The 26,848-nt window shown below is 34.4% G+C and overlaps 1 protein-coding gene across 1 annotated transcript in view; it reads left to right on the top strand.

The window, feature by feature from the left end:
- ATRNL1 (attractin like 1) overlaps nt 1-26,848 on the top strand; it is a 672,454-nt gene that overhangs the window by 21,533 nt on the left and 624,073 nt on the right. The window contains exons 2-5 of the mRNA XM_060034012.1: nt 4,398-4,481; nt 5,649-5,762; nt 12,424-12,552; nt 13,904-14,112. Coding sequence (XP_059889995.1) covers nt 4,398-4,481; nt 5,649-5,762; nt 12,424-12,552; nt 13,904-14,112 — 536 coding nt within the window. The remainder of the gene's footprint in view (nt 1-4,397; nt 4,482-5,648; nt 5,763-12,423; nt 12,553-13,903; nt 14,113-26,848) is intronic.

Genomic DNA, 26,848 nt, shown 5'->3' with positions numbered 1-26,848 from the left:
ACAGGCACTCTGCTGCAGTTTTCTGCCTTTAGCATATCAATGGCTTTTAACATAAGTCAACTAATTCCACAGTCCTTGTAACTACCCTTGCTATTTTATTTCTCAAATATTAGAGATATCACATAAGTCTCTTGCATTAGTCAGTGCATCACCTTCCTCTGGTATCCTCTCTCAATTCAGCAAAAGTGAAAGCCTTTGTCATTGTGAGCTATAGCATGCCACAGGTTATTGCCACTCTCTCTACCACCCTCAGTGTGACTCTTCTTGCCATCTGGCCAGTGAGTGATCCAGCCCCAGAGCCCATCTTGAAGTTCCTGGTACTGTTAGATTGGTCACACTCCCCTCCACCACCTTGAAGCAGATCCTGAGACAAGAATTGAGCACATGTAGTATATTTGGGAGATTCAGGGACACTGACAGAAGTGATAGAAGAGAAGGAGCCAATAAGGGAGGTATGTTATCAAGTCAGGTACCACACTGGGTGACTGGAGCCAAATCCCACAAGGAAGTGCACTTCATTATTATTGCAGCAAAGAGATAAGCAAGTTTGGAGTTTTTCCAAATCATTCATTGGCTAAGGGCTGCCCTGGGAGGATGTTGATTCACAGGCACTTTCAGCCCACCACATGCATAGGAAGAGTGGGTTCTAGTAGATAGAGGGAGCCCTTGAACATAGATGCAGGTGCTGGCCCGAGAAAGTCAGGCTGGAGTGTATGGAAATGGTCAGAGGGTCTGAGAGGATATGGTGTAATGCTGACACTGTTGGCAACTGTCTATTTTCAGCTATGCAAGATAATATGAGATTACTTTCTGAAGTTGTACTGATTTATCCTATGAGAATTATCTCCACATCCTTGCCAATATTTGGTATTATTAATCTCTTTAATTTTAGCCATTCTGTTGGGTCCATAGTGGTACGCTATTGTGATTTTATTTTGCATATCCTTTATTATTATTGGTTGGTTTGGGTCCAATTAGGAAAGAGAATCACACAGTAATTTTAATAGGAAAAGTTTAAAGTAAAGGATTATTGACTGTAGCACAGATTGGAACAATGAGAAATTGGCTAGTAAGAAGTAAAGAGAACTCTGCAAAATCTAGAAGTAGTAGATACAAGGAGCAGCCACTACTACTGTTATGGCTGAGACAGAACACTTAAGTGAGAGTCCCTGTGACCTGGCCTGAGATCCAGACCTTGTTGGGAGAGCAGGCTGTGGCTTACTGAATGGCAGAAAAGTCACTGTAAAGCTGTACCTGCGGAACTTGCTTAACATCTGCCCTTTGGAACTTGCCATGGTTACTTATGGGATGCTGGGGAAAGCTGTTCACAGAGTGGTGTCTCACTGGAGGCCTCTGCTGCAGAACTGCCTGAGGGGAAGTGCTGGGGGAAACTGTTGGTGGCTGGGTGCTGGTGGCCATCAGGTACGTAGGAGCCTAGTACCTAGTGCTGCAGGAGCTTGTTGAGTGAGTACATTGGAACTTGGCAGCAAATCTGTTTCCTCCTGCAGTCTCTCCAGCTTGCTCTATTGACAAAGCCTGCAGGCTTAGCATCCTGCCATCTGGAAAAAAAAAATATTTAAAGGGCCCAGATCCATTTTCATAAAGTAGGCAAAAAGTCTGAATTTTGAGGTGGGAGGCAATGGATAACTGGCACAGTCTGCCCTTTAATTATTCAGCGTCTTCTGTATGCATCTTTCTAAACACACGTGAACTCCCCAGCAACCAACAAAGCTGTATTTCTACCTAAGAAGATACACTTTTTCCAAGTGAAGTTCTCATCCTCTGTCCAAAAGGAGGAAACGCAGGTTTCGAGAGTCATTGTATCTATCACTGGTTATGTTAATTGCTCTTCATATTCAGTCATAGTCGCACTAAATATTCCATTATCTAAAGTCTAAATTGTAAAGTTACAGCTTGTAAATAAAATAAAAATGTGAAGGAGAGAGGATATGTGTGTGTGTGTGTGTGTGTGTGTGTGTGTGTGTGTGTGTGTGTATCAAATAGAAACTATGTAAAGTTGTTAGGATACTTACCTATTTAATTTGTTAAAAGACCATAATTGATGCGTATGGTTCTGTTCTTCCACTCCCCATACCGTATTTCCCCTGCCCTCAACTAGAATCTTGGCTCCTTGGAGTTTTACTTGGTGGAGTGACCCACACCCAATGGGTTGAACCCTCAATCATCCTGCTGTAGTTTGGATATTTTTTATGGACCTGTCTTCTAGATCTCTCATCCTCTTTTAGCTGTGTTTAATGTGTTGTTAAACCCGTCCATCGAATTCTTAATTTTGATTAATGTAGTTTTCAGTATTAGAATTTCCATTATTTTTTTCAAATACACTGTTACTTTTTACAAAGTTTTCAGTTAACTGCCGAAATTTTAAATCGTGTCTTTTGTCTTTTTGAACTTAGTACGTCATATTTGTTTTATAGGGCACATCTGATAATCTCCACAATTGGAATATCTTCAGGTCTCTTCCTGAAGATATTCTGTTGGTTCTTGTTTTGTTGTCATCTATCTTTATGTGTCTTACTATCTTTGATCATAGTAGACATCTTATTTGGAAAATTATTGGTAGAAATAATTTGAGGACTAGGATAATGTTATCTTTCTTCAGAGAATATTTCTGTATCTTCCAGTTAGGAGCCTTGGCATGATAGTTCTAGTATCACCTTAAGCCAGTGGTAGGTCTTGGGGTTTTCTGTCATCCTGATGACTTGTAGCTGGGTTGCAGTCCACGTAATGGCTGGTTTCTGGTACAGCTTTACCCTTATAGAAAATCTTTGTGTCCCAGTTCAGAGTGCCGTGTTGTTTATTTGAGCCCCTACCTTTTGTAGGTTGTTGCATCCAGCTTTTGTCCCCCTTCTTCCTTGAGGCTATCAAAAGTACTCTCAGCCTTTTGGCAGTCTCTAATAAATAGATAAAATTCTCCATAACAGAAGTAGCTCTGGATGCCTGGTTCCTCTTTAAAGAATTTGCAACTTCTGGATCTTGGCTTAGTAGGTCTTACCATTTTGTTACTTATAAGATTTAAACATTGTTCTTTAGCTTTTTAAGTTATCTTCAGTGGAGGTTTGTCTGAATTAGCTCATCTGGAGCTATTATTGGAAGTGAAAAATCAGGACAAGCTATTTAACTTGTTATTTAAAATGTGCTTCAGTTTTCTCATCTGTAATATGGAATTAATAATTACTATCTTGTGGGGCTTTTGAGATTTTTAAGTGAGGTAACACATTATGAGCTTACAGTGATACCTGATACTGTAAAATGCTCAATTTATTATTATATTACTTTGAGAACATTGGAATGTTTAAACACTTTTCCAAGCATGAATTAGCCCTTTTTAAAACCCAAACTAATTTGCAGGGATTACGAAAGACTTTCAGATAACATTTACATTAATTAACCTTTCGGTTATCCCGGATTTAGGCAAGTGAAACTCTTTTCCTTGAATGTTTTTGAGACTCTACGCTATAAGGAAAATTTAATTTTTGTCTAAAACTAGATAATTACCCTGATGTCTGTGTAGACATGTATGTATGTATGTATAAATATATGTGTGTGTATGTATATGGGGATATATAAAGACTGATAAGCCAGTATGTGTGTGTGTGTATGTCTGCATAAATACATAAAGGCTAAATGGGAAGATATCTTAGTTATTTAAAATATTGTCTTTTGTTGATAAAATATAATTGGGCTGGAGCTAAGGAGAACAAAATGAAGTAGAATTGGGTTATTGTTTAAATATTTTAAAATTCTGAAAATTTGAAGCTTTTCTAAATATCTTTTTCTTTTCTGTGTTTAAAATAGAGGATAATTACAAAACCCTTGATTTACCCTATTTTTAAAATTGACTGAGTTCTTGGACTAGATATAAAGTTGATGAAAGAAAATGATTCTAAAATCAGGTAGCTGAACTCAATAAAGTCTGGTGACAGCTACTTTAGCAGTCTTGCTGCATGAAAAGCAAACATAGCTAACAATGTAACCTCCAAAAGTGCTAGGTACATATACTATTTCTCTAGTCCATAGATCTGCATCTTTCAGAGTGCATTTGATCTTCTTTCTTTTGCATCTATCTAATTTTTGGGCAGAGTAAGTTTAACAATCTATTTTGCATCAGCATAGAACCCATCTGTATAATGTTGTCTTTCAATGTGTTTTTCCACTTTGTAAAATGAAACAATCATAATACATAAAAATTTAAAGAAATTCAAAATAAGTTTCCTTTGAGATTTAGAGAGATGATATATGGCAATCTGAAAATTTTCTTAAGTTGTAAATAAATTCTCCTGTTTGGAAGTTTGGTTTAGTGTCTTTTTAAATTTTTTATGCTACTGTGTGTCTTAAAGTTACTTTAAGGTAATCATTTTCATGATTTTGTTTTCTAGGTTAACAGAACCTTCTGGATATTTAACAGATGGTCCAATTAACTATAAGTATAAAACTAAATGTACATGGCTAATTGAAGGCTAGTAAGTATACAATTTGCATTAAATTATTTATTCTGAAATGATAAAGAAGGTGATTATATCAGTGTTAAAGCATTAAAATATAACAACTTCATAGTTATATAGTTTATTCTGTTGCTTATTATTGGAAAACATTATTCATGATGTTTTAAAATGGGATTGATAAATTTTAGATATAATGTTTAATGTAAATTACAATATCCTTTTACTTGTGATAATAGTTTGATTTTTACATATATTTATTTTTAAGTTATATTACTATGGCATTAAGTCAAGTGTGCATTTTTGGTTTCTTTTAAATCGCTTGTTATGGAATTTGAAGACTGCATAGAAAGGATAAAAATATTCCACGCTGAATTATGCCATTGGTTCATACTATTCAGCATTTTAGTTCTAAGTGTGTTAAAAAAAGAACATTTTGTGAAAGAGAGAGTTAATTGTCCTTTTAGAGGCATTTTTCAGTAATTAGGGCTTGAGACTGAATTTATCTATTTAAACATATTATGACTGGATCATAAATGATATGAGTTGTTTTTGAACTATTTTATGATTTTAAAGAGTGTATTTGGAAAACTGGTTTTTATTTTTGTTACTTTAAAGGTCTTTTAAAACTTCAAGGTTATTAATTCCCTGTGTACCTGTGGTCTCATTCATTTGTTAACAAATAAGAGTATATCGTATTGAGACCTTTTGATTAAAATTTGAAGACCTTATTAGTACCTCTAGTTAAGAGTTCATAGAAATAAGGACAGTCTTGAGTGTTGAATTTAAAAATCAACTTTATTCAAGTACAATTTGCATACAATGAAATACACCCATATTAAGTGTACAGTTCAGTAAGGTTTCAGTAATGTATACAATTTATGTACCTCCACCTTAGTCAAGACATAGAACATTTCCTGTTGACTAAATTTTTATAAGACATAGAACATTTCCTCTTGACTAAATTTTTAGAAAAGGATGATACATACATATGGCTGGGTAATAGATTTTGGAGTTGTATATCATTTTTACGAATTAGGTATAACTGGTTATCAATCTTTTATACTGATGTATGGATTTATAGCTAAATTATCTGTAAATAGGTTTTTAATAAACTACTCTAAGATTTCTTTAGACCGTGCTTTACATATTACATATTAATTTTAAAATATTTTAATTTTTTTTCAGTCCAAATGCAGTGTTAAGATTAAGATTCAATCATTTTGCTACAGAATGTAGCTGGGATCATATGTATGTTTATGATGGAGATTCAATATATGCACCTTTAATAGCTGTACTTAGGTGAGTAGTTATGTTTAATTGATGAATTTATAGTCAGTTGTAGAAAAGTAACTGTATAATTTATTAATTTTAAATATATACTCATCTTTACTGCAAAAATAAATTTAGCATAGGCGTTGATGGCTAAACTTCAAAGATGGTATAAGACTATGATGATACTGTGACCATCAACTTAGGGGTATATATAATAATGTAAACATTGATATAGCAGAGATAAGTAGTTACTGTTTCAGAAACGTAGATTTATTAATAAATATCCCTTATTCTTGCTGCACATATTTCATTCTTTTAAAGTGAATTGAATCTGTTTTCAGAACTATCTGTATTTGGGTAGATTAATGTGACTTCTAGCTGACAAAGGAATTAATAGATATATATTTTATAGTTATCTTTTTATTTTAGAGAAATTATAAAATTTTAAATTCTGTAAAAAAGGTTAAGTTATGCTTTATTTAGTGGTTTAATAAAGAAGGCGTTTCTATCAGTTCTCACAGTTTGGGAATTTTGGTTGTTTCCAAATATTTTATTGTTAGTAGTCAGGTAGTAAGATTTAATTTAAAAATTTTAAAATCACAGCATTTTCAGTATCAATTTAAAACTCTTTATTATGTATGTACAAATTATTATGAAATGTTTTATGAACAGGAGAGAATATATTAGATAGAAAATTTTTTGAGCATATAGTGTAGATTTAGTGTACAATTTAACTGCCATGATTGTTGACCAGAGTTATTCATTACATTATTCCTTACTTTTGTTACTTACACAGTATCTCTTATATGTCCTGTCATTGTTAAAAATTTAAATATGGGTAAAAGCTTATTGTTCCCTTCAACATTTTTAATTTTATTTTTCTTTTTACTATTTATGTTGTAAATATTCTGTTTTAACAGGAATGTAAACTATTATTTTTTGGGGCAAACATATAAGGGCTGTATTTCCAAATGACTGTTTGAAAATGACTCCTTGAGAACTTAGATGCTTATTCTGTGATATTGCTATTGCTCAAGATACTTGTAGAACTTAATTTTTGAGTTGTTTGAAAATTATAGAAAGGGTATTCTGGAGTAACCTTTCATCTAACACCAATAGATAGAAAATGGAGCAGAGCCTTGTGAATAATTACATTGTAAGATAATTTATTGCAACAATTAGATAAGATACTAGGTTCAAACATTTATTTTTAGCAATTTAGATATAACTGTTATCATTCCTCTATTTTTATGACATTATTGACTGACCATCATTTAGATGTGTGCCTTTTCATTTGTTTTTCTAGTAGTTGTGATGACTGCATTAATTAACAGTGATTCACTAACACTCTTACCAGCCATTTCTTGATACTAAAGGAAGCTTTTGTAAGATAATTAGCAGGATGGGATTTAGTATATGACTGTGAAGGTGGAACCAGTGACTTTTCATCAGCAAGTGTTCCTGTTAACTATCCTGAGAGAGATGGAAAACTCATATTTATTGAATATCCACTTGATTGTAAACACTGTACTAGGCAGTTTAAATGTCATCAGTTCTTGTTAGGATATTGTGGAAGAAGTACTATAATCCCCCATTTATTGTTGAGAAAATTGAGACTCAGAGAAAGTTTTACTTCTAATAGATGGTAGAGCCAGGATTAGGACTTGACAGTCTCCGAACTTAAAAGCCTATACTGTTTGTACTTCATTTTACTAAGAATTCAGAATCTAAATGTTTGAATTATTCCAGCTGTATAAGAATTTATTATTCAACAAACATTTGATAACCTCCTCAATTCAAGAGACTGTCATAAGCCTGGAGGATGCAGTAAGGAGTAAGATACAGGCCATTGCAGACACCAGCTACCTGAAGTTGCGCCCAACTTTATAGGTTAAGTGCACAGTCCTTCACAAAACTGACCTCACTTCAGATAACAGCTGCAAGTTCAGGGGTCTCCAGGCTACCTGTACTTCTGACCAGCTGGCTACAAATTTAGAGGTGCCTGTGGCCCCCTCAGGTTCAATAATTTGCTAGAATAACTCACAGAACTCAGGAAAGCACTATACTTATGATTATAGTTTTATTATAAAGGATAAAAATCAGGACCAGTCAAATGAAGAGACACATAGGGTGAGATCTGGGAGCATCTCAAAGCTGGGTACTCAGGACATATGTTACCCCCCCAACATATCAGTGTGTATTGCCACTTACGATGCTCACCTGATTTACAGGTGTACAGAGTTTTTTTTGGGGTTTCCTTTTGTAGGCATTATTGATCTAATCATTGGCCATAAGACTGAACGCAATCTTTAGCCCCATTCTGACTCTGGAAGTCAGATTGATTTCTTATGGCTTAAAGCCCCAGCCAATCACATGGTTGGTTTTTCAGGTGGGGCCAGCTCCCATCCTGAGTCACCTCATTAGTATAAACTCTGAGCCCACTATGAATAACAGAGACATTCCTATCACTTGGGAAATTCCAAGGATTTGGGGGCTACATCACCACACAGTACTTGGGCCCTGGTGGTGGTATGTAAACTGATTTTTTATACAGCACAGTAAGTGTTATAATCAGGTTATGAAAAGAGTGCTATATGATTTCAGAAGTAATGAATTCGTCATGGTGAGTTTCATCATGAGTAGAAGAATGATAGACAAATTGTGGGGGTCAGATAGGACATTCTAGGTAGAGAAAAACATACGTACCAAGGCGTGTACACACTAAAGAACGTTATATTTTGCATCAGTAGTAAGTAGTTATGAGTAACTTGATCATAGGAAATGTGAAGGGATAGGTAGGTGCCAGATTACCCAATAAATGGTAATCAGTAACATCTACTGAATACTTACTATGTGAGGGGCAGTGTGCAAGAGTTCTTTATATATGTCAAGGCATTTAATCCCCACAATAACCTTTTAGGTAGGTATTATTATTGCCATTTTGTAAATGGAGGATTAAGGCACAGAGAGAGTCTGTGAGTGGCCCAAAGTTGCTTAACTGGTTGATGATAGAGTCAGAATTTGAGCCTGATTTTATAATGCTGTAATCACTGTAGTGTTGCTTTCTTGTTACCGCACTAAAGAAATTGGACTTTATTCTGTAGGAAAGACTTTTTAGAATATGGAGAATGGATTGGAATGGAGACCTGCTATTTTTTATTGTGTGCTAGACGATCATGTGCTGGACACCGTGTTTGTAAAGTCATAGGCAGTGATAATTTGAGGCCTAGAAAGTTATTATATTCCCAAAGAGTGCCTGGGGACACTAGAAATCCACAACCAACTGAATTCTAATTCAGGTGTTGAGGTAATTCACACCCAAACTGAAATTCAGTCCCCTGAAGGGCCTGTCTTCTACTAGTTCACTTTTACACCTAGTTTTTGGGGTCTCAGATCAAAGTGAGGGCCCTGTGTTCCACTTTTTGGTTTCCTAGCTATGTAAAACAGCCCAGTTTCTTAGCCCTTCAGACCTCATCTCCAACTTTGAAATCAGTGAATGCCCATAAGGAGAAATGGCTCTAATTCATGGGCTTACCCTTTTCTTAGTTCTCCCAGTACCTTCAGGCTGATTTTTTTTAACTGTCATTTTTTCTGGTTGATTTCAGTGGGAGGGTTGGTTGGTCCAAATTGGTATGTTATGTGAGAAGTGTGAGTCCTCTTTCATTTACTGCTTTCAAAACACTTATAAACAAACAACCAAGCAAACAAATCTGCTCTTTTCATCTGTTTCAGAGGGATTAATCATATCTGTTATAAACATCTGGGAATATTATTTTTAGTAATCATTTGATATAATCTCACTGCAATGAAAAATATATATGTGTAACTAAAACTGGTCTTACAGAATTTTAATTGTGTTGACAGCCTCCTTTTAAAATTTTTTCTTCTTTCACAAACATAAGCTAGTCGATGTTATAATAATTATTACAACATCAAGCATTGATTACTTTTTAATTTGTTTGCTTTTCAAAATGTGTTTACAAAATAAATTATTTGACTGTAATATTTCATTTTGTTCTGTCAAATATGATTTGAATGAGGGAATTCAGTTCCTGGTGGTGCCTAAACATAAGTTTAACAGTGTCTAAAGGCATTGGCTATTTTGAGTAATGTAATTTGTTGTTAGCAGCTTCTTTTCTTTCTCAGATTTTATGCTTTCATAGATTTAGAGAGGATAGTATGTATAAATAAATGAAGATATATAATTTTCCCCCATGAACAAGTAGGGTTAAAAAGGGAGAAGTTCCAGTTATTAATTTAGAACTACTGCTTTTACACATTTATATTTCTCCCCATAAACTTCACTTTCTTTTGTGTGTGTATGAGTAATATTGTCTTTTGGAATAATTATATATTAATGTAATTTGAATAAGTATGCAAACTTCTAAAGAAATATAAAAAGTGTGTATTTTAACATGTCCTAAAATACTTAGATTAGTGTATTGGAAATGTACAACTTTAACTAGAGTAGCATTGTAGTCACTTAGCTGATGTGGAACGTTCTATCTAGCTTCATGAGAATTTGCAACTTGTGGGGAAAAGTAAGGCTATAAGGTCACTTGTTAGAGTACCAGGGTGGTTTTATTTTATTTAATTTATTTAATTGGAGTATAGTTGATTTACAATATTATAGTAGTTTCAGGTGTACAACATAGTGATTTGATATTTTTATATAGATTATACTCCATTTAAAGTTATTATGAAATATTGGCTATATTCTCTGTGCTGTAATTACATCCTTGTATCTTACTTATTTATATCTAGTATTTTGTACCTCTTGATCCTCTTCCCCTATCTTGTTCCCTCCGCCACCCCTCTCCCCACTGGTAACCACTAATTTGTTCCCTGTATCTATGACTCTGTTTCTGTCTTGTTATATTCATTTGTTTGTTTTATTTTTTAGATTCCACATGTAAGTGAAAACATATATGTCCTTCTCTGTCTGACTTAATTCACTAAGCATAATACCCCCCAGGTCCATCCATGTTGCTGCACATGGCAAAATTTCATTCTTTTTATGGCTAATATTCCATTTGTGTGTGTGTGTGTGTGTGTGTGTGTGTGTGTGTACCATATCTTCTTTATCCATTCATTTCTTGGTGGACACTTAGGTTGCTTACATATCTTGGCTTTGTAAATAATGCTGCTAAGAACATTGGGGTGCATATATCTTTTTGAGTTAGTGTTTTCATTTTCTTTGGATATATACCCAGGAGTAGAATTGCTAGATCATATGGTAGTTCTGTTTTTAATTTTTTGAGAAACCTCTGTACTGTTTTCCATAGTGGCTGCACCAATTTATATTCCCATCAAGAATGCACTAGGGTTCCCTTTTCTTCACATTCTCCCCAACATTCATTATGTTGTCTTTTTGATGATTGCCATTCTGACAGGTGGGGGGTTGATGTCTAATTGTGGTTTTGATTTGCATTTCCCTAATAATTAGTGACGTTGAGCATCTTTTCACGTGCCTGTTGGCCATCTGTATGTCTTCTTGGGAAAAATGTCTCTCCATGTCTTCTGCCCATTTTTTAAACAAGGTTTTTTTTTTTTTTTTTTTTTTTTTTTTGTTGTTGAGTTGTATGAGCTCTGTATATATTTTGGACATTAACCCCTTATCAGACATATCATTTGCAAATATCTCCTCCCATACAGCAAGGTTGTCTTTTCATTTTGTTGATCGTTTCCTTTGCTGTGGCAAAGCTTTTAAGTTTGATTAGGTTCCATTTGTTTAGTTTTGCTTTTGTCTCCCTTGCTTGAGGAGACAAGATCCAAAAAAATAATGCTACAACTTATGTCAAAGAGTGTTCTGCCTATGTTTTCTTCCAGGAGTTGTATGGTTTCTGGTCTTACATTTAGGTCTTTAATCCATTTTGAGTTTATTTTTGTATATGGTGTGAAGGCATGTTCTAATCTCATTGTTTTACATGGAGCTGTCCAGTTTTCTCAGCACTATTTGTTGAAGAGTCTAGTTGTTCTCCATTGCATATTCTTGCCTTCTTTGTCATAGATTAATTGACCATAAGTGCATGGGTTTATTTCTCAGTTCTCTATTCTGTTCCATTGATCTGTGTGTCTGTTTTTGTGCTAGTACTCTTTACTGTTTTGATTACTGTAGCTTTGTAGTATCGTCTGAAGTCAGGGAGGGTGATACCTCCAGCTTTGTTCTTTTTTCTCAAGATTGCTTTGGCTATGCAGGGTCTTTTGTGGTTCCATACAAATTTTAGGATTATTTGTTTTAGTTCTTTGAAAAATGTCATGGGTGTTCTGATAAGGATTGCATTGAATCTGTAGATTGCTTTGGGTAGTATGGACATTTTAACCATATTAATTCTTCTCCAAGGTGGCTTTAAATGAAGGTTTACATATGACTTAAGTTAATGATCACCCTATAGTATTATGGCAGGATGGATGGCAGGACAAAAGGGAGAAATGGGACATAGCAGTCCAAATGGTGAGAAGAGAAAAAGGAGTATGGTGGCATGAGAGTAGATGTTAGTCTGTTGGCAGCAGTAGCAGAGCTAATTGGTGAGAAATGGCTAGGAACTCATTTTAGATTTATTTTTCTAGTTGCCCATTCTAATATAGATACTTAGTGATTCTGACAAGAATATTTTGAGTAAATTTTGTGTGATTAACTGTCATATGTACATTAATATACAGAGTGTTCAATTTTGCTCTCTTACAGTGGTTTGATAGTCCCTGAAATAAGGGGAAATGAAACTGTGCCTGAAGTTGTTACAACGTCTGGCTATGCACTGTTACATTTTTTTAGTGATGCTGCATATAATCTAACTGGCTTCAACATTTTTTACTCGTAAGTATTTTTTCAAAAAAATTCATATTGTAACGATTCTTATAATTTGACTTAAAAGAGTTTATTGTTTGTTTTTATAAATGTCTTATATACCAGGAACAGGCTAGTGTGTTAAATTCCAAAAGATATAGCATCTCTTTCTAAGTGACATAAAATTTTAATAATATCCCAAAATACTGTCCAAGCTTGTATAGGATAGTTTCTAAGTCTTAGGACACTATGGTAACAAGTTAAGTTTGGTTAAAAATTAATTACAAAATTAAAAATTTTTGGAAAACAATTAAGTAAACATATTATACAAACAGTGTCACTTTACTGGTAATAACGGATGTGTAGGATTGCAGGGAGCCCTCATCTGCCCTGCTGTGCTCCAAGGTATTTTATACCTAATTTGGAGAGTGAATGAGAGCTGAGTTTTCATAGTCCTTCTGTATTCTAAAGACTGTACTGGATGCTTTATATATATTATATTCTTTAATTCTCTTCTCATCAGTCTGTCAAATGGGTATTTTTCCCATTTTACACATGAGGAAATTGAGGCTTAGGAGATAAGGTAAGTGGCTATATACCACTGTCTCCTCTAAAATTAGAAAGTAGTATTTATTGAGCATCTATTGTGTAGACTCTGTATACATTTTTGTATCTGGAAGTCCAAGGGTGAAGTGAATTAGCCAGAGATGCTTTCAGTTGCTTTCATTAGGAATGGCCACAGAGGAACTTGATACATTTTTTTTGTTTGTTTTCTTCAAGAACGTAGAGAATGATACCAGAGAATTTTTCGCGAGGAATAAAATATTCTAAATATCCTTGAATCAGCAATTTATTATAGGATTTATTTATATCAAGAATTTACACAAGGGAGAATAAATATATAGTAGAATATAATCAGCTTTATAATAAAACTTGGTAAATATCCTTTTACTTCCATAACAGTGTATAAGTGATAGCATGCTGTTTAAGTATTATATAACCAGTTTAAATCATGGCTTCTCATATTGTTTCAGGTATTCATGAATTTAATTTTTTTCTGTGAAATATATATTCAAAGCAGCTGAGTACTTAAGTCTTTACAAAACAGTGTGCTTGGAACTGTATAGATCCTGCAGGTGTTGAGTATGTAGTCTTGGTAGCAGAGTAAACTCAGTGAATGAACTGAGGCCAATTGCAAACATGTGTAACCGAATTGCTTTAGGGTTTAAAAGGTACAGAGTAAAGAATTGAAGTCGCATTGTAAAATTGCGTTAAATGAAGCACGTAGACACAACATAAAAACTATAAAGTTAACAGAATATCAGCCGAAGTTCTTTTTCAGTTGTCTTGAATTTGAGTATATATGAATTATATTTTACAGAATCAATTCTTGTCCTAACAATTGCTCTGGTCATGGGAAGTGTACAACTAGTGTCTCTGTTCCAAGTAGAGTATATTGTGAGTGTGATAAATACTGGAAGGGTGAAGCTTGTGACATTCCTTACTGTAAAGCCAATTGCGGCAGTCCAGATCATGGTTACTGTGACCTAACAGGTGAAAAGCTGTGCGTCTGCAATGATAGTTGGCAAGGTAAGTGGCTTTTGAAACATTGATTTATGTATCTAATATATTAATACAAATTCTACACTCATTTGTTTTGCTGTAGTTTACACACCCAAATCTCATGTATTTGTTTTATTTTTAGAATTTCAGTAACAGTCAACTTCTTAATAGCTTGCTTCTTCACAAATAAAATTAGTAAAGATTTTGTCTATGTGCTATTTTGGGAATCAAGTGAAGTTATATATGAAACTCTTTAAATTGTAGATGTGTGATCATTCTGATCTTCTTTAACTTTTTGTTGAGTTCTCAAAGATTTGGTGACGTGGCTGAGATTAACACATGGTACATTCAAATTTGATTTGTAATGGGTAATATAAATAGTATATTGCAAAAATAGATGCTCATCTGGGAAGGTACTGGACTATATTAAACTTGTTTCTTGGGAAAGACTGACCTCTTGTGGCTATGTTTTAAAAGAACATAGAGTATTTTTAAAAGTTTAGAAGTTTTACAGCTGCTTATTGCAAAAGCAATGAGAAGAATTGGGGAAGAATTTCTAAACAATTTTTATAAATATCTATTATTAAAGATTAATTTTAGACTGCATTGAAGAGTTTTAGCTTACTTAAGTATCTGGGTATAAAATCATAAATCTTGTCATTGTGGAATTTAATGAAGAGATAGGTCCTAGTTATCTATATACTTACCCACCCAGAACTTGCTTTGTGCAGATTATATTTATATATTGAGAGCTTACTTTGTGCCAATGTATTAATCCTGTTGATGGGGGAACTTTGACTCAAGAAATACATAATCCAAAGTTACATGATCATGTGTTATTATGACACAGTGTAACAGTAGTAGCAATAGTTCCTACCAGAGCTGTCTAAAAGTAAAAACCAAAGAGAATGGTTTCACATTCAACATTCTTGAGACAAGTTAGAAAAAATGTTACTGAGTGTGCTGAGTACTTATTTAGAGGAATTATTTTAGGCTTTCTGTAAATTATGCCCATTTTAAACCCATGTTATTTCATTAAAAAATTAGTTGCTCCAACCATATGAAATACCAGTGATTTCTTATTGAATTGAATTTGATTTCCTACTATGATTATGACAGATACAAATTTCTCAGCGTTTTTAATTATACATATAAGGCATATATTTTGTTGAGTGGCTATTTTAATAAATCATGACTTTTCTTCCCTTAAAAAGTGCCTTGAGTTATCTTTTTTTTCCGTTTCAGTCTTGAAACTAAAATAACGTCCTTTTCTATGGAGAGAATAGTACACCAAGAATATATTTAAATTAAGGCCTGAGAAATAGAAGTATAGCTTGTATGCTTGGTGTTTTTCTGCCTGGTCTTCATCTGCTATTAGTCCTCATCTCATTTTAACAGTCTTGAAAGCAAAAGAGGGATATGTTTGTATAATATTCTCTATGAACAGCTCTGTCCTTTTTTGTTCTTTGCTTCCTTTTAGTAGTTCTTCTTTAAAATGCTTTATTTTCTGGACGTTTTGTAATATGTATCTGGTTGAAAATATTAGCTTTTGTTTTTCTGGCTTTTGTTTATCAGCATTTCACATTTTATTATTCTTGTCAGGAGTGCCTGAAATCATAAAAATTCCTGGCTCTTAAATGTCTATAAGCAAATAAAAACGGGGAAGCAAATGCTGGGTTTGTTTATTTTGAAGCAAAGTGATAACATGAATAACTTTATATATATATATGTATTAACACATACACATATGCATGTACACATATATTTTAAAAAAATGAGAATAATGTTAAAGTGATTTATTATAAAATACACAGAAATCAGATACACTTTTATACCACTATTAATTCTTTGTAATTAAATAATTCACCTCTGAATTGATATGAATGTTTTATGGGCAGTGTTTGGTGAAATGGATATTGTGCGTCTTTCAAGACAGATGATGTGCAGGTTGGTTTCTTTGAGCCTCCAAACTGACTCCTGATTCTATATCTAAGGAAGCATATCTTAAAGTAGGTGGGATTGTTGACTATATCACTAGGTTTTAATTTTAGATATATGGAATGGGAGAAACCATTGAGGGGAAACGGAGAGACATTTGTTTCTAGGGCATCTGAGGAATGATCAGAGAGCTGGAGATATTTGAAATGAGAGCTGAGGAGGCAATCTTTATGAGATTCAGAGTCTGGCAGTTTTTACTGTGTTATTTGGAACTGGATTCTTTGGGTTAAGAGTAACAGATTGTTGCTACCTTCATTATATTTTATCCATTTATGTTGGTTAATTTTACTTACTCTGTTTGGTTCTGTGCTAGTGTATAAAAAGAAAATAAATGTTGTTTTCTAGAAACTGAGATTTTATTAAGAGAATACAGAGGAAAAGCCTAGATTTTTGTTAAGTCTTGAGTCCCCTTCCTCACATTTCTCTAGTGCCTGTCCCACCTAAGCTTCACATCTCCTTGTTTTCCAAGTTTAGTTTTTCTATGTAGCATCTCCTAAGAGTTTTGCTTAGCCATTACTATACTTTTTCCCCCCTTAACTTGCTCATCTAAGTCTTTCTTCCTTAACCATCTGCTTTCACCTTTTTACTGTTTTAGGCAATAGGAGTATGTTCTAAGACTAGATGGCACCATTAAAGTCAACTGTCCCCCTTTTTCTGTGGAAAGCACTTGTAACAACCAAAAGCTGAAATAGTAAAGAATATAGAAAATGTTAGTGCAACATTTTGAAAAGTATACAGTTGATTGTATAATGTTTAATTTTGTTATAATGTGTAGTTTTCAAAGACAATGATATATACATATCAAATAGATTACTTAAAGGCTAGAGACCTGTGTGGATTCATCTGCTTCTGTGACATCTTTCACTTAATAAAATTTAAGTCTTAATAAGTCACAAGAGGGAAGAAGACAACTTTAAAGAGCATTTTTTCTTTTAAGATGGCTTCCAAACATTGGGATAGATGAGGATTTTTTTTTTTTTGGCTACACCATGTGGCTTGTGGGATCCTAGTTCCCCTATCAGGGATTGAACCTGTGCCCCCTCCAGTGGAAGCGCGGATTCTCAACTACTGGGCCACCAGGGAAGTCCTGAGGAATTTTTAAAAGGCATGAAAATCAAGATATAATAAATCGGATTTATGTTCATATGTAAATAATACAGTAGAACATTAATTTTCAAAGCAGACTCTTAGATACGGTGTGTTCCCACCCCCCGACTCCCGTCAACTCCGTAATCAGAGTGGCTCCAGGTTTCTCTCTTACGTAACTTTAAAAAATCGGAACCACTATAAGTCTTTGATTTGATTGTAAGCAACAGAAACAGTTCTGGCTTATCTGAGCAGAAAAGGCAGTTATTGGAAAGTATGTCAGGGACCACTGTCTACCAGCATTCATTCTTCCCTTCTTTTTAGTGATAGAATTGACTGAGTTTTTAGCTCAGCACATGGTCTTCAGCTACATACCACATTTTTCTGCCTTCCTTGGGTCTAGTATGGTTATTGTGCTAAGTTTAGGGAAGTAGGATGTGAGTGGAAGTGCTGTGTGGGAATTTTACATCATTGAGATCTTTTCCAATGGCTGGTAAATGGCAGTAACTGTAGTAAGCAGTAGCACTTGCCCATTTGCCTCTAGAATGTTTTATGAGAGAGGAATTAACTTTTAGTTTTTTTAAGCAACTTATTTTTTGTTCTCTAAACCTGTACAGAAGGATATTGGGTAGCTCACAAAGGAGATGGGAAGGCTGGAAAAATCTTGGTTAGAAAGGGATAGGTGTAACAGAAGGCTAGGTGGGTTGGTTCCCAGCAAAGATGAAGCCACAGGGAAGTTTGATTAGGATATTCCTGTTACTGCCACTGGACCCTGGGGTACCACCACTGGTGTCTTTACTGTGGATACTGTATGCTACAGGCTTGGGTAGAAAAAATTCTAAATTCTCCCCACATCTTTGTATCACTTTTGAAGATTTGAAGGCCTGCTTAGTAAAATCTACTTGGCTAAACTTAGGTCTTATCCATGACTTGCTTGGCTGCCTTGAGATATAGAAATAGAGAATTTAACTTTTCTCAATTGCTGCCTTGAGATATAGAAATAGAGAATTTAACTTTTCTGAATTGTGTAGTGGGAAAGGATTCTGTTTCTGAACAAAATTCACACAGAGATTTTCCCGAACTAGGAAGGGGGTTCACATGATTGGAATCTTCAAAATAAATTAAAAAGTCCAAATAAAGTATTTCAAAGTGTAGATTGTTGCCATAATTGACAAGGAATGGGCTGAATAGTTCTCTCATGCCTACTCAGAAAAGCTTTGCAATGTGGAATAGATGGTAGGAGTAGACAGGTTGAAAAGATAAACAAGCAGTCTTCAGGGTACAATTCTTTCCTTAATCTATTGCAACAAAACATTTTCCACCTGTTTTATAGAGATGAAAAACAGGTTTTATATACAAGAGCATTGCTTAGCCATTTAAAATTTGTCCCTGGTCCTTTCCTATTCCAGAATGCCCTGTTCAATCCTATCGTTCAGTCCTTTTACATGTCTTCAGGATATTCTTTATAGATCTTCAGTGTTCATTTTCAGTGCGGTTCAGACACTGTTCTCATGTAAGGATTGAAGTTGGTTGTTTTCAGCCTTTAGATGATTGATTAAAATACAGTATCTTAATATGTAAATCAGGTAATTTGATAGTTTTTTATAGTGTTTCCGATTCTTTATTGAAAGTTACACTTTGGATTTATCTCAGTTCCTTGAATGTTCGTTGTCCCTAAATATTTCAAGGCCTTTCTTATTTCTGCACTTCCCCCTACAACACCCTCACCCCTTAACATTCTAAGACTGGGTCACATCCCCCCACGTACTTTCATAGGACCCTATCTTTTAAATTTATAGCTTTTATCACATTTATGTTTGTGTGATTCTTTATTATCTTTCCTACTGGAATACAAACTCCATGAAGTTAAGAATGACTATGTTTTGATCACCTTTGTGCCTACAGCATCTTCTGTAGTGCCTGTTGTGTAGTAGGCGCTCAAATTTTGTTGTTGTTGTTGAATAAATGAATTAGAAATGTATTAGTTGCTGGTTTAGTGATATGTGGACATTCAAGTATAGATGTTTTAGAAGACTAGTACTCCAATAGCTTATGCAATTTACTTGATATATAAAGCATAATTTTAAATATTGAGGGAAACATTTGAATTTGAGCATCTGGTCAGTTATTTTCTTTCAGTCCTTTGGTTTTAGCTTTTAGCATTTGCCATTGGGTGGCAGTATTGACTACCAGAGCACACACTTAGATTCCATGGCATTATTTAAGTTGTAAAAACTTGATGATTTTGTTTGTTTTAGAAAAATATAAAATCTTTTAGCTCAGATCCATGAATATTTTATCATACATTATGTTTTTTCTGGGTTAGTCACGTAACATATTAGGACAGAATTAGTTACTTTAGGGTAGTGTGTATAAGTACACGAGACTATAGGTTGCTTTAAAGAAATCCACAACATAGCTTACGTTTCCCTTTAGAAATTTAATAATAATGAACGTGATCTCTCTATTTAACTTTGTGGAGAGACAAGCAACAGATAATGTGCTAGATTAAATTCTTCTCTTTCTGTTCATTTTCCCCAACCAGCAAAAACAGCAAATCCAACTTTTTGCAAGAGCCAATAAAATAAGTTTTTATTCCTCAGCTACTTGAAAAGTTGTTTAAAAATAGTATTGAGGATGTATGTATAACACGCTTTATTTACTAATTCATTCATTTATTTTTGTTCATTTTATGTAACAAAAATTTTAGAGCTTCTTCCAAGTGCTAGGTACTATTCTAGGACCTTTGAATACATCACAGAACAAAGAAAGTAAAGATCCTTGTGGATCTTACATTCAAGCTAAGAGAGACAGACCATAGATAATCAACATAACATATATATTATACATATAATATTTTAGAAAGGGATAAGTGTAATGGAAAAATAAGGTGGAGCTGAGAAGGAGGGATAGGTAGATCTAGGGATGGGAGTTACAATTTTAAATAAAATGATCAGGTTAGGCCTTATTGAGAAGGTGACATTTGAGTAAAGACTTGAAGCAAGTGAGGGAGTTAGCTCTATAGATGTTTAGGAGAAGGGCATTTCAGGCAGAGGGAATAGCCATTGGCAAAGGCCCTAAGGCAGGAACATGCCTGGTGTGTGTGAGGGCCAGCAAAAGGCCAGTGTGCCTGAAATTGAATGACTGAGGGGCAGGTTGTCGGATGTGAGCTCAGAGAAGTTGCAGAGCAAGGAGATGATCGAGGATATGGAGGTAAGGTGCTGGAGTGATGGAGGTTGGTGAGGAATGGAGCTAGATGAGCTAAGCCTTAGTGTTGTAGGCTATTGGAAGGATTTTGACTTTTACCCTAAGTTAAATGGGGAGCCATTGTAGAATTTTGAGCAGACGATTGATATAATCTGACTTAGTTTTAAAAGGTTCCTGTTGACTTCTATATTGAGAATAGACTATGAAAGCAGAGTACCAGTTAAGAGACTACTACTGTAATTATAATCTAGATGAGAAATGATAGTAGTGTGGGCAGGCAGCAAGGAAGGTAAGAATTGCTTAATACTGAATGTGATTTTAAAACAGGGTTAATAGGATTTGTTGATGCATTGGATATGGGGGATGGGAGAAAGAAAAAAGTCAAGGATGACTTGAAGATTTTTTTGACCTTAGAGTAAGATAGAGTTGTCATCAGTTGACATGAGGAAGATTTTAGGAGGAAGATCAGTTTGAATTTGGTATGTTACGTTTGAGATGTCTTTTAGACATCTAAGAGGAGATGTTGAAAAGGCAGTTGGAGTTTAGTGGAGAGAGGTCTGTACTGTTTGGGGCTGATTGGCTTAAAAATGTTAAATTGGAAATGGTTGATGATACTTAAAGCCATGAGATCAGATGAGATCATGAGGGAAGGGAGTGTAGAGAGAGAGAATAGAACAAAGGACTGTGGGTTACAATAAAATTCACAGAAAATTCTGTGCTAGACATAGGTTCCTTCCTTGTGGAAGGTTATCTAATGTTGAAATATTTACAACCACATACTTTATTGCCTCTGACTTAGATAGGTGGGATAAACAAATCCTGCTTTCAATCCCAGCTATCTCTGTATTTGTCATTTTCAACTAATCAGAACCAGTCTATAAAGCTTTGTTTGCAAGCCTTTCACCACTCAAAAATAGTAATTGGAAAACACTGATCTTTGCTAACAGAAGGGCAGTTCCTTTCCATACTGTAATCACATCATTGACCTAAACTGTGAGAACCAAGTATTCTTGGAACAGATCTGGTGTAGTGATTACCATTCACAAATTCATTGTTCTGTAAAATTAGGATATTGTCAGAACAGCTGTGGACATTTAAAATACACTAAAGTTGATAACTGTCCTTTGGAGATTGGTTTTATGGGCCTAGAAAATGTTTAGAATACTTTGGAAACTGAAACAAAATCAAAATTTTCTGATGATGTTAGAAGATAGGACTCTTGCAATGATGTTATCTCATTTTGCCTTTTATTATGGAGAACTTCAGATACAATACGATCATAAGACTATTTCTGGAGTGATTACAGTAAGTTACATGTACCTCTCTTCAAATCTTCCTTCTCAGAATACTTTTCCTTTCCTATTAGCAGTCCAGTTTCTTTGTGGGAAATTGCCTTTCACTCATTGAGAGTAGTCTTGATGGGACGGTAAATCCAGATACCTGTCTATTTTAAGCTTGGTTTTCAGCCTCTTTTTAAAAATTCTTTGAATTTCCCCATGTTTTTTTCAACAAATACCGATTTTTCCTTAACCTAGCCAAAAGTAGTTTCTGTAGCTTACAACCAAAGCAATCTAGCTGATATACTACACTAGAGGTACTATTCAGGGAATTGTTGTTAAACTCACTTGAAGACTTCACATTTTTATCCTTCTTTATGGAAGAAAAGTTATTTTATAAAACTAATTTGTATAAAGCAAATAAAATTTTTGTACTGATTTCCAGTATCAAAACAGAGATAGAGTCCCTTAGAAAAACTTTTCCAGTGCAAAATAGACTACTTTGGGAAGGAAGAAAGAATATAATTCAGTAGTTCTGGAATTGCTTTGGAGAAACTTTCAAAACTTTGTAGTACTTTCTTTATTCTAGGTTTTGTCCTTTGCAATTATTTCTCAATTGTATTTATCTCTGATTATAGAAATTTTTAGTTGTAATTTTACTGTTTTCTTTTGGCATGTATATTTACTATAACTAATAATGCTAGGCTTCATTAACATATTTTGCCTGTAGACTTGATTATACTTAGTTTCCTTGTATATTAAAATGAGAGGATGGACTTCATAATAGTAACAATGTTACTATTATGAAGGTTTCATTATAGTATTTAATGTTAAGTACAATCTCATTCAATCTTATTTTCACAGAATCCTATGTTCTTCTGCGTATAATCTCCATGATTAAACTGAAGTTTAGAGAAGTTAATTCGTCCAAGGTTTCATAGCTAATAAGTTGGAAAGCGAGGTTTGACTTCATAGCTCTTGCTCTTGATCTTTTATGGCTCTAAGGTTATTTTCATTCATCCATTCATTCATTCATGCAGTAAGTGAATACTGAGGCCAGTCATGTAAGAGTTGTGGGCCGTGTTAAGGATTTTTATTTTTAGTGTGATGGGAAATCATTGAAAGATTTTGAGTAGGGAAATTTATATTTTTAATCATTCTGGTTGCATTGTGGAGAGTTGAATGTGATAGGAAGGCAGCAAGAATGGAAATAAGGAGACCAGTTTGGAGACTATTGCATAGTCCAGGTGAGATTGGATGGTGACTTGTACTAGGATGGTAGTTGGAAAGGGAAGGATCAGTGTTTAGAGCCTGGTAGAGGTGATCGAATTTAAAAATGTTTATAATTGGTAAGGTACAGACACTTAGACACCAACCAATCAAAACTGATCTGACTTTAGCACTGGGGCAGGCTCCTGGATGAGCCATGCTGTGCCAGGCATTACCCCTTTAGTTGTCTTTTGCGGAGAGTCTGGATTATCTCAGAGGGGCCAGGGGAACTGGGAAGGGGAAGGCCTGGTACCCGCAGCAGCATCTACTTAACAATCAGTGAAGCATTTCCATGTTTTAACAGTTGGAAAGGCTGTATTCCTGCATACGTAATGAATGTCAGTCCAGGATTTGTTGGATATGGGTGTGGGAGAAAAAGAGAACTCAAGAATAGCTCCAAGATCTTTGCCCTGAGCAACTGGGTAAATGGAAGTGCCGTTGACTGAGATGGTAAACACTGGTGAAGGAGCAGATTTGGGAGGGAAAGAAATCAAGATTTTAGTTTTGGACATGTTAAGTTTGAGATGATTATGAGACATCCAAGTGGAAATGTCATGTAGGTAGTTTCACTTTGAGTCTGGAATTCAAGAGAGATTGTGAGGATGGAGGTATAAATTTAAGAGGGATGAGTATAATTCCACTTTGGATTGTAGAACAGTGTCAAAAATTTGTCACACAGTAGCCTGTCACTAATGCCGAAAATTACATCATTAGAAATTCATTTATGCTCTTTGGATTAACCCATGGAAAAGGTAGCATATTAAATCTTTATGAAAACCCACTGTAATATGAATTCGTTTATTACATCTCTTTCAAGACAGCTGTGATCTGCTTACCTTGAGGAGATTCCCATATTGATTGATAAAAGTTATGCAGGGAGAATTATGCAGAGATGTTCCATAACAGGACAGATAATGAAGTGGTAGACTTTTCATGGATGTGTTTTTATAAAAAGGGAGTCTTGGATGGCTTTAAATGATACTTAATGGGTGGTGAAGCCTTTGTGTGTATAAAGTGTTCTCTATAGTTATTTGTGTTTTAAATTAATATTCAGTTTATAAATTTACATTTTTAATCATTTTAGTTACGAGTGCAGAAAACTACAAATTAAGACATCTAATTTTCCTTACACTTTTAAGTCATATTCATAAATCTTTCTATTTATAAACTTATTAATTTAGAGTAAAATAAAGACAATCTGTAGAGTTTGGCTATAGGCCATTCCTTCTAATAACTGCTAGAAGTTACATAAAATAAGGTAGTAACAAAGAGGAAGAATTTGACTGCTGGTTTGCATAGAAAAGTAGATATTTTAGATTATAGAGTAAAAATTTAAAAATCTCTAAAATCCAATTTCTTTTTTTTTTTTTTGTGCTGTACGCGGGCCTCTCACTGCTGTGGCCTCTCCCATTGTGGAGCACAGGCTCCGGACGCGCAGGCTCAGTGGCCATGGCTCACGGGCCCAGCCGCTCCGCAGCATGTGGGATCCTCCCGGACCGGGGCACGAACCCGTGTCCCCTGCATTGGCAGGTGGACTCCCAACCACTGCACCACCAGGGAAGCCCTAAAATCCAATTTCTTGTAGTAAATAACAGTATTTATCTGAAGTTATAGATTTAGTTATTAGCATTAGTTTCCTATAATTGCTGTAACAAATTACCACAAACTTGGTGTTTTAACACACATTCATTATTCTCTTACCATTCTGGAAGTTAGAAGTCTGAAGTATGTTTCACTGAGCCCAAATCAAGGTGTTTGCAGGGTCACACTCCTTCTGAGGCTCTAAGAAAGAATCTGCATCCTTGACTTTTCCAGGAATAGAGTTTCAGTCCCTACATTCATTAGCTCTTTTCCCCTACTCCATCTCCAAAGCATGGAGCACAGCATCCTGCTTCAGTGGTAATATTGATTTCTCCTTCTGTAGTCAAATCTCTCTTACAAGGACACTTGTGATTACATGTAGAGCCCTGCGCTCTAGAGCCTGCGAGCCACAGGTACTGAGCCTGCATGCCACAACTATTGACGCCTGTGTACCTAGAGCCCGTGCTCCGCAACAATGAGAAGCCCGCGGACTGCAACAAAGAGCAGCCCCTGCTCACAGCAACTAGAGAAAACCTGTGTGCAGCAATGAAGGCCCAATGCAGCCAAAAATAATACGTAAATAAAATAAATAAATTTAAAAAAGAATAGATACCTAAAATACCTAAAATTGAAAAAAAAAGTACAAAGAATATACAAATGTCCTTTACCCAGATTAACCTATTATTAACATTTTACTCTTTTTGCTTTATTATTCCTGATTTAAAATAAATCTACATTTTTCTTTTTAAGAAAACAAGATATAGCATTTAGACCAATTAGGTATACCACTCATGTGTAATTGTCCATATGATCTTATTTCTCTTCAGTTAAGTTAGAGGTTGGTAAACTTTTCTGTAGAAGGCCACATAGTAACTATTTTCGGCTTTGGGAATTGCATGATATCTGTTGCAACTACTCAACTCTGCTGAGTACTGCAGAAGTAGCCATAGATAATACTTAAATGAATGAGCATACTGTGTTCTTAAGAAACTTTATTACAAAAGCAGGTAGTGGGTTGGATTTTGCTCATGGGCTGTTGTTTGCCAACCTGAGTTAAATGCGTTCTAAGTGGTTTAGAATTGTAGTTTAACTTATTTTTAAAAAAATCAGTGTGTTCCTTTAATTTCTTTGGTTACCAAGGAATAGTTCACAGTCTTTTCACTCAGAAATTATAAAGTTTTCTATATTTGATTTAAAAGATTGTGTTGTTATCAAAGAGATAATCTAGGGTGCTATCTAATTTGTACCTGAAAAATACAGACTCATAGAATGTAAGCATTGAAAAGGACTTGGAAGATGAATGAATGAATGCATGGGTGAGTGAACAAATGAGAAAATAAAAACTGTAAAGGCTAATATTTCTGAAATTAGGGTCTGTTTGGAAGCTTTAAAATGTTGTGATTCAGTGATAATCTAAAACTTTTTGATATAAGAAAATTTAACATCAAGTGATTGATCTCATAATTGTATAAAAATGCCACTAGATTGCAGTGCCAGCATTTGTGTTGACTGTTTAGTTAGGACCAAGTAGTATCCTTATTGCAGGCTAAAAAGAATATTGAAGAGTACTGATACTTTTGTGATAAGTGAAGGTCAACAGATGTTATGGCATATTATATGGATAAAAAAGGTTTGTAAAAGATAAATGAAAGAAAAGTGCTGGGAGAATTATGTTGTCAAAATAATATAAGTATCTTAAAGTTGCATAAAAAAGGTGCTATGGAATTGATATCATTTTCCACTTAGGACCAATGATTTACTTTGAGCAGAACAACACCATTCATCATTTTAAGCAAAAATTAATTTTAATGATTTTATAAGTTTGTTTATATACATAATTTATAAGTTTATGTTGGTTTTATATTTATAAAAGAACTTTAAACATAAGGAATTTATTTCTAGTTTTTGTTTAAGCATATTAGTTTCATTAGAATTAAAATAATCTGTGAGCCCTTAAATTTGATGAAAATACATTTCCTTTAGGAGCATTCCTTCCATAACTTAAGTTTGAGAAACACTGATCTAGCCTAGCCTGCTACATTTTACAGGTGAGGAACCAAGACTCATGAGTAACATCATGAACATGGATAGGAAAAGGCAGTGTTTTTAACTTAGAGTATTTACGTTATCCTGCACTCATTAATAGTTTTTATTTTATTATGCATAATAATTTTTTCTGTTTGAGGATAATAAGCCTCTCTACTGATGCCAATTTTGTTTGTTCTTAATAAGAATGATGCTAAGAAAAAATGTAATTTTATTTTTATATTTCTTAATAGTTTACAATTTATGAATGCTTTAATTTCCACTGTCTTTAAAAAAATTAAATATTTATAATAATCCTT

This window comes from Delphinus delphis, chromosome 16 (assembly GCF_949987515.2).
Source record: "Delphinus delphis chromosome 16, mDelDel1.2, whole genome shotgun sequence".
Lineage (NCBI taxonomy): Eukaryota > Metazoa > Chordata > Mammalia > Artiodactyla > Delphinidae > Delphinus > Delphinus delphis.
Note: the sequence above shows the minus strand (reverse complement) of the source record. Positions and strands in the feature narration are given on the sequence as shown.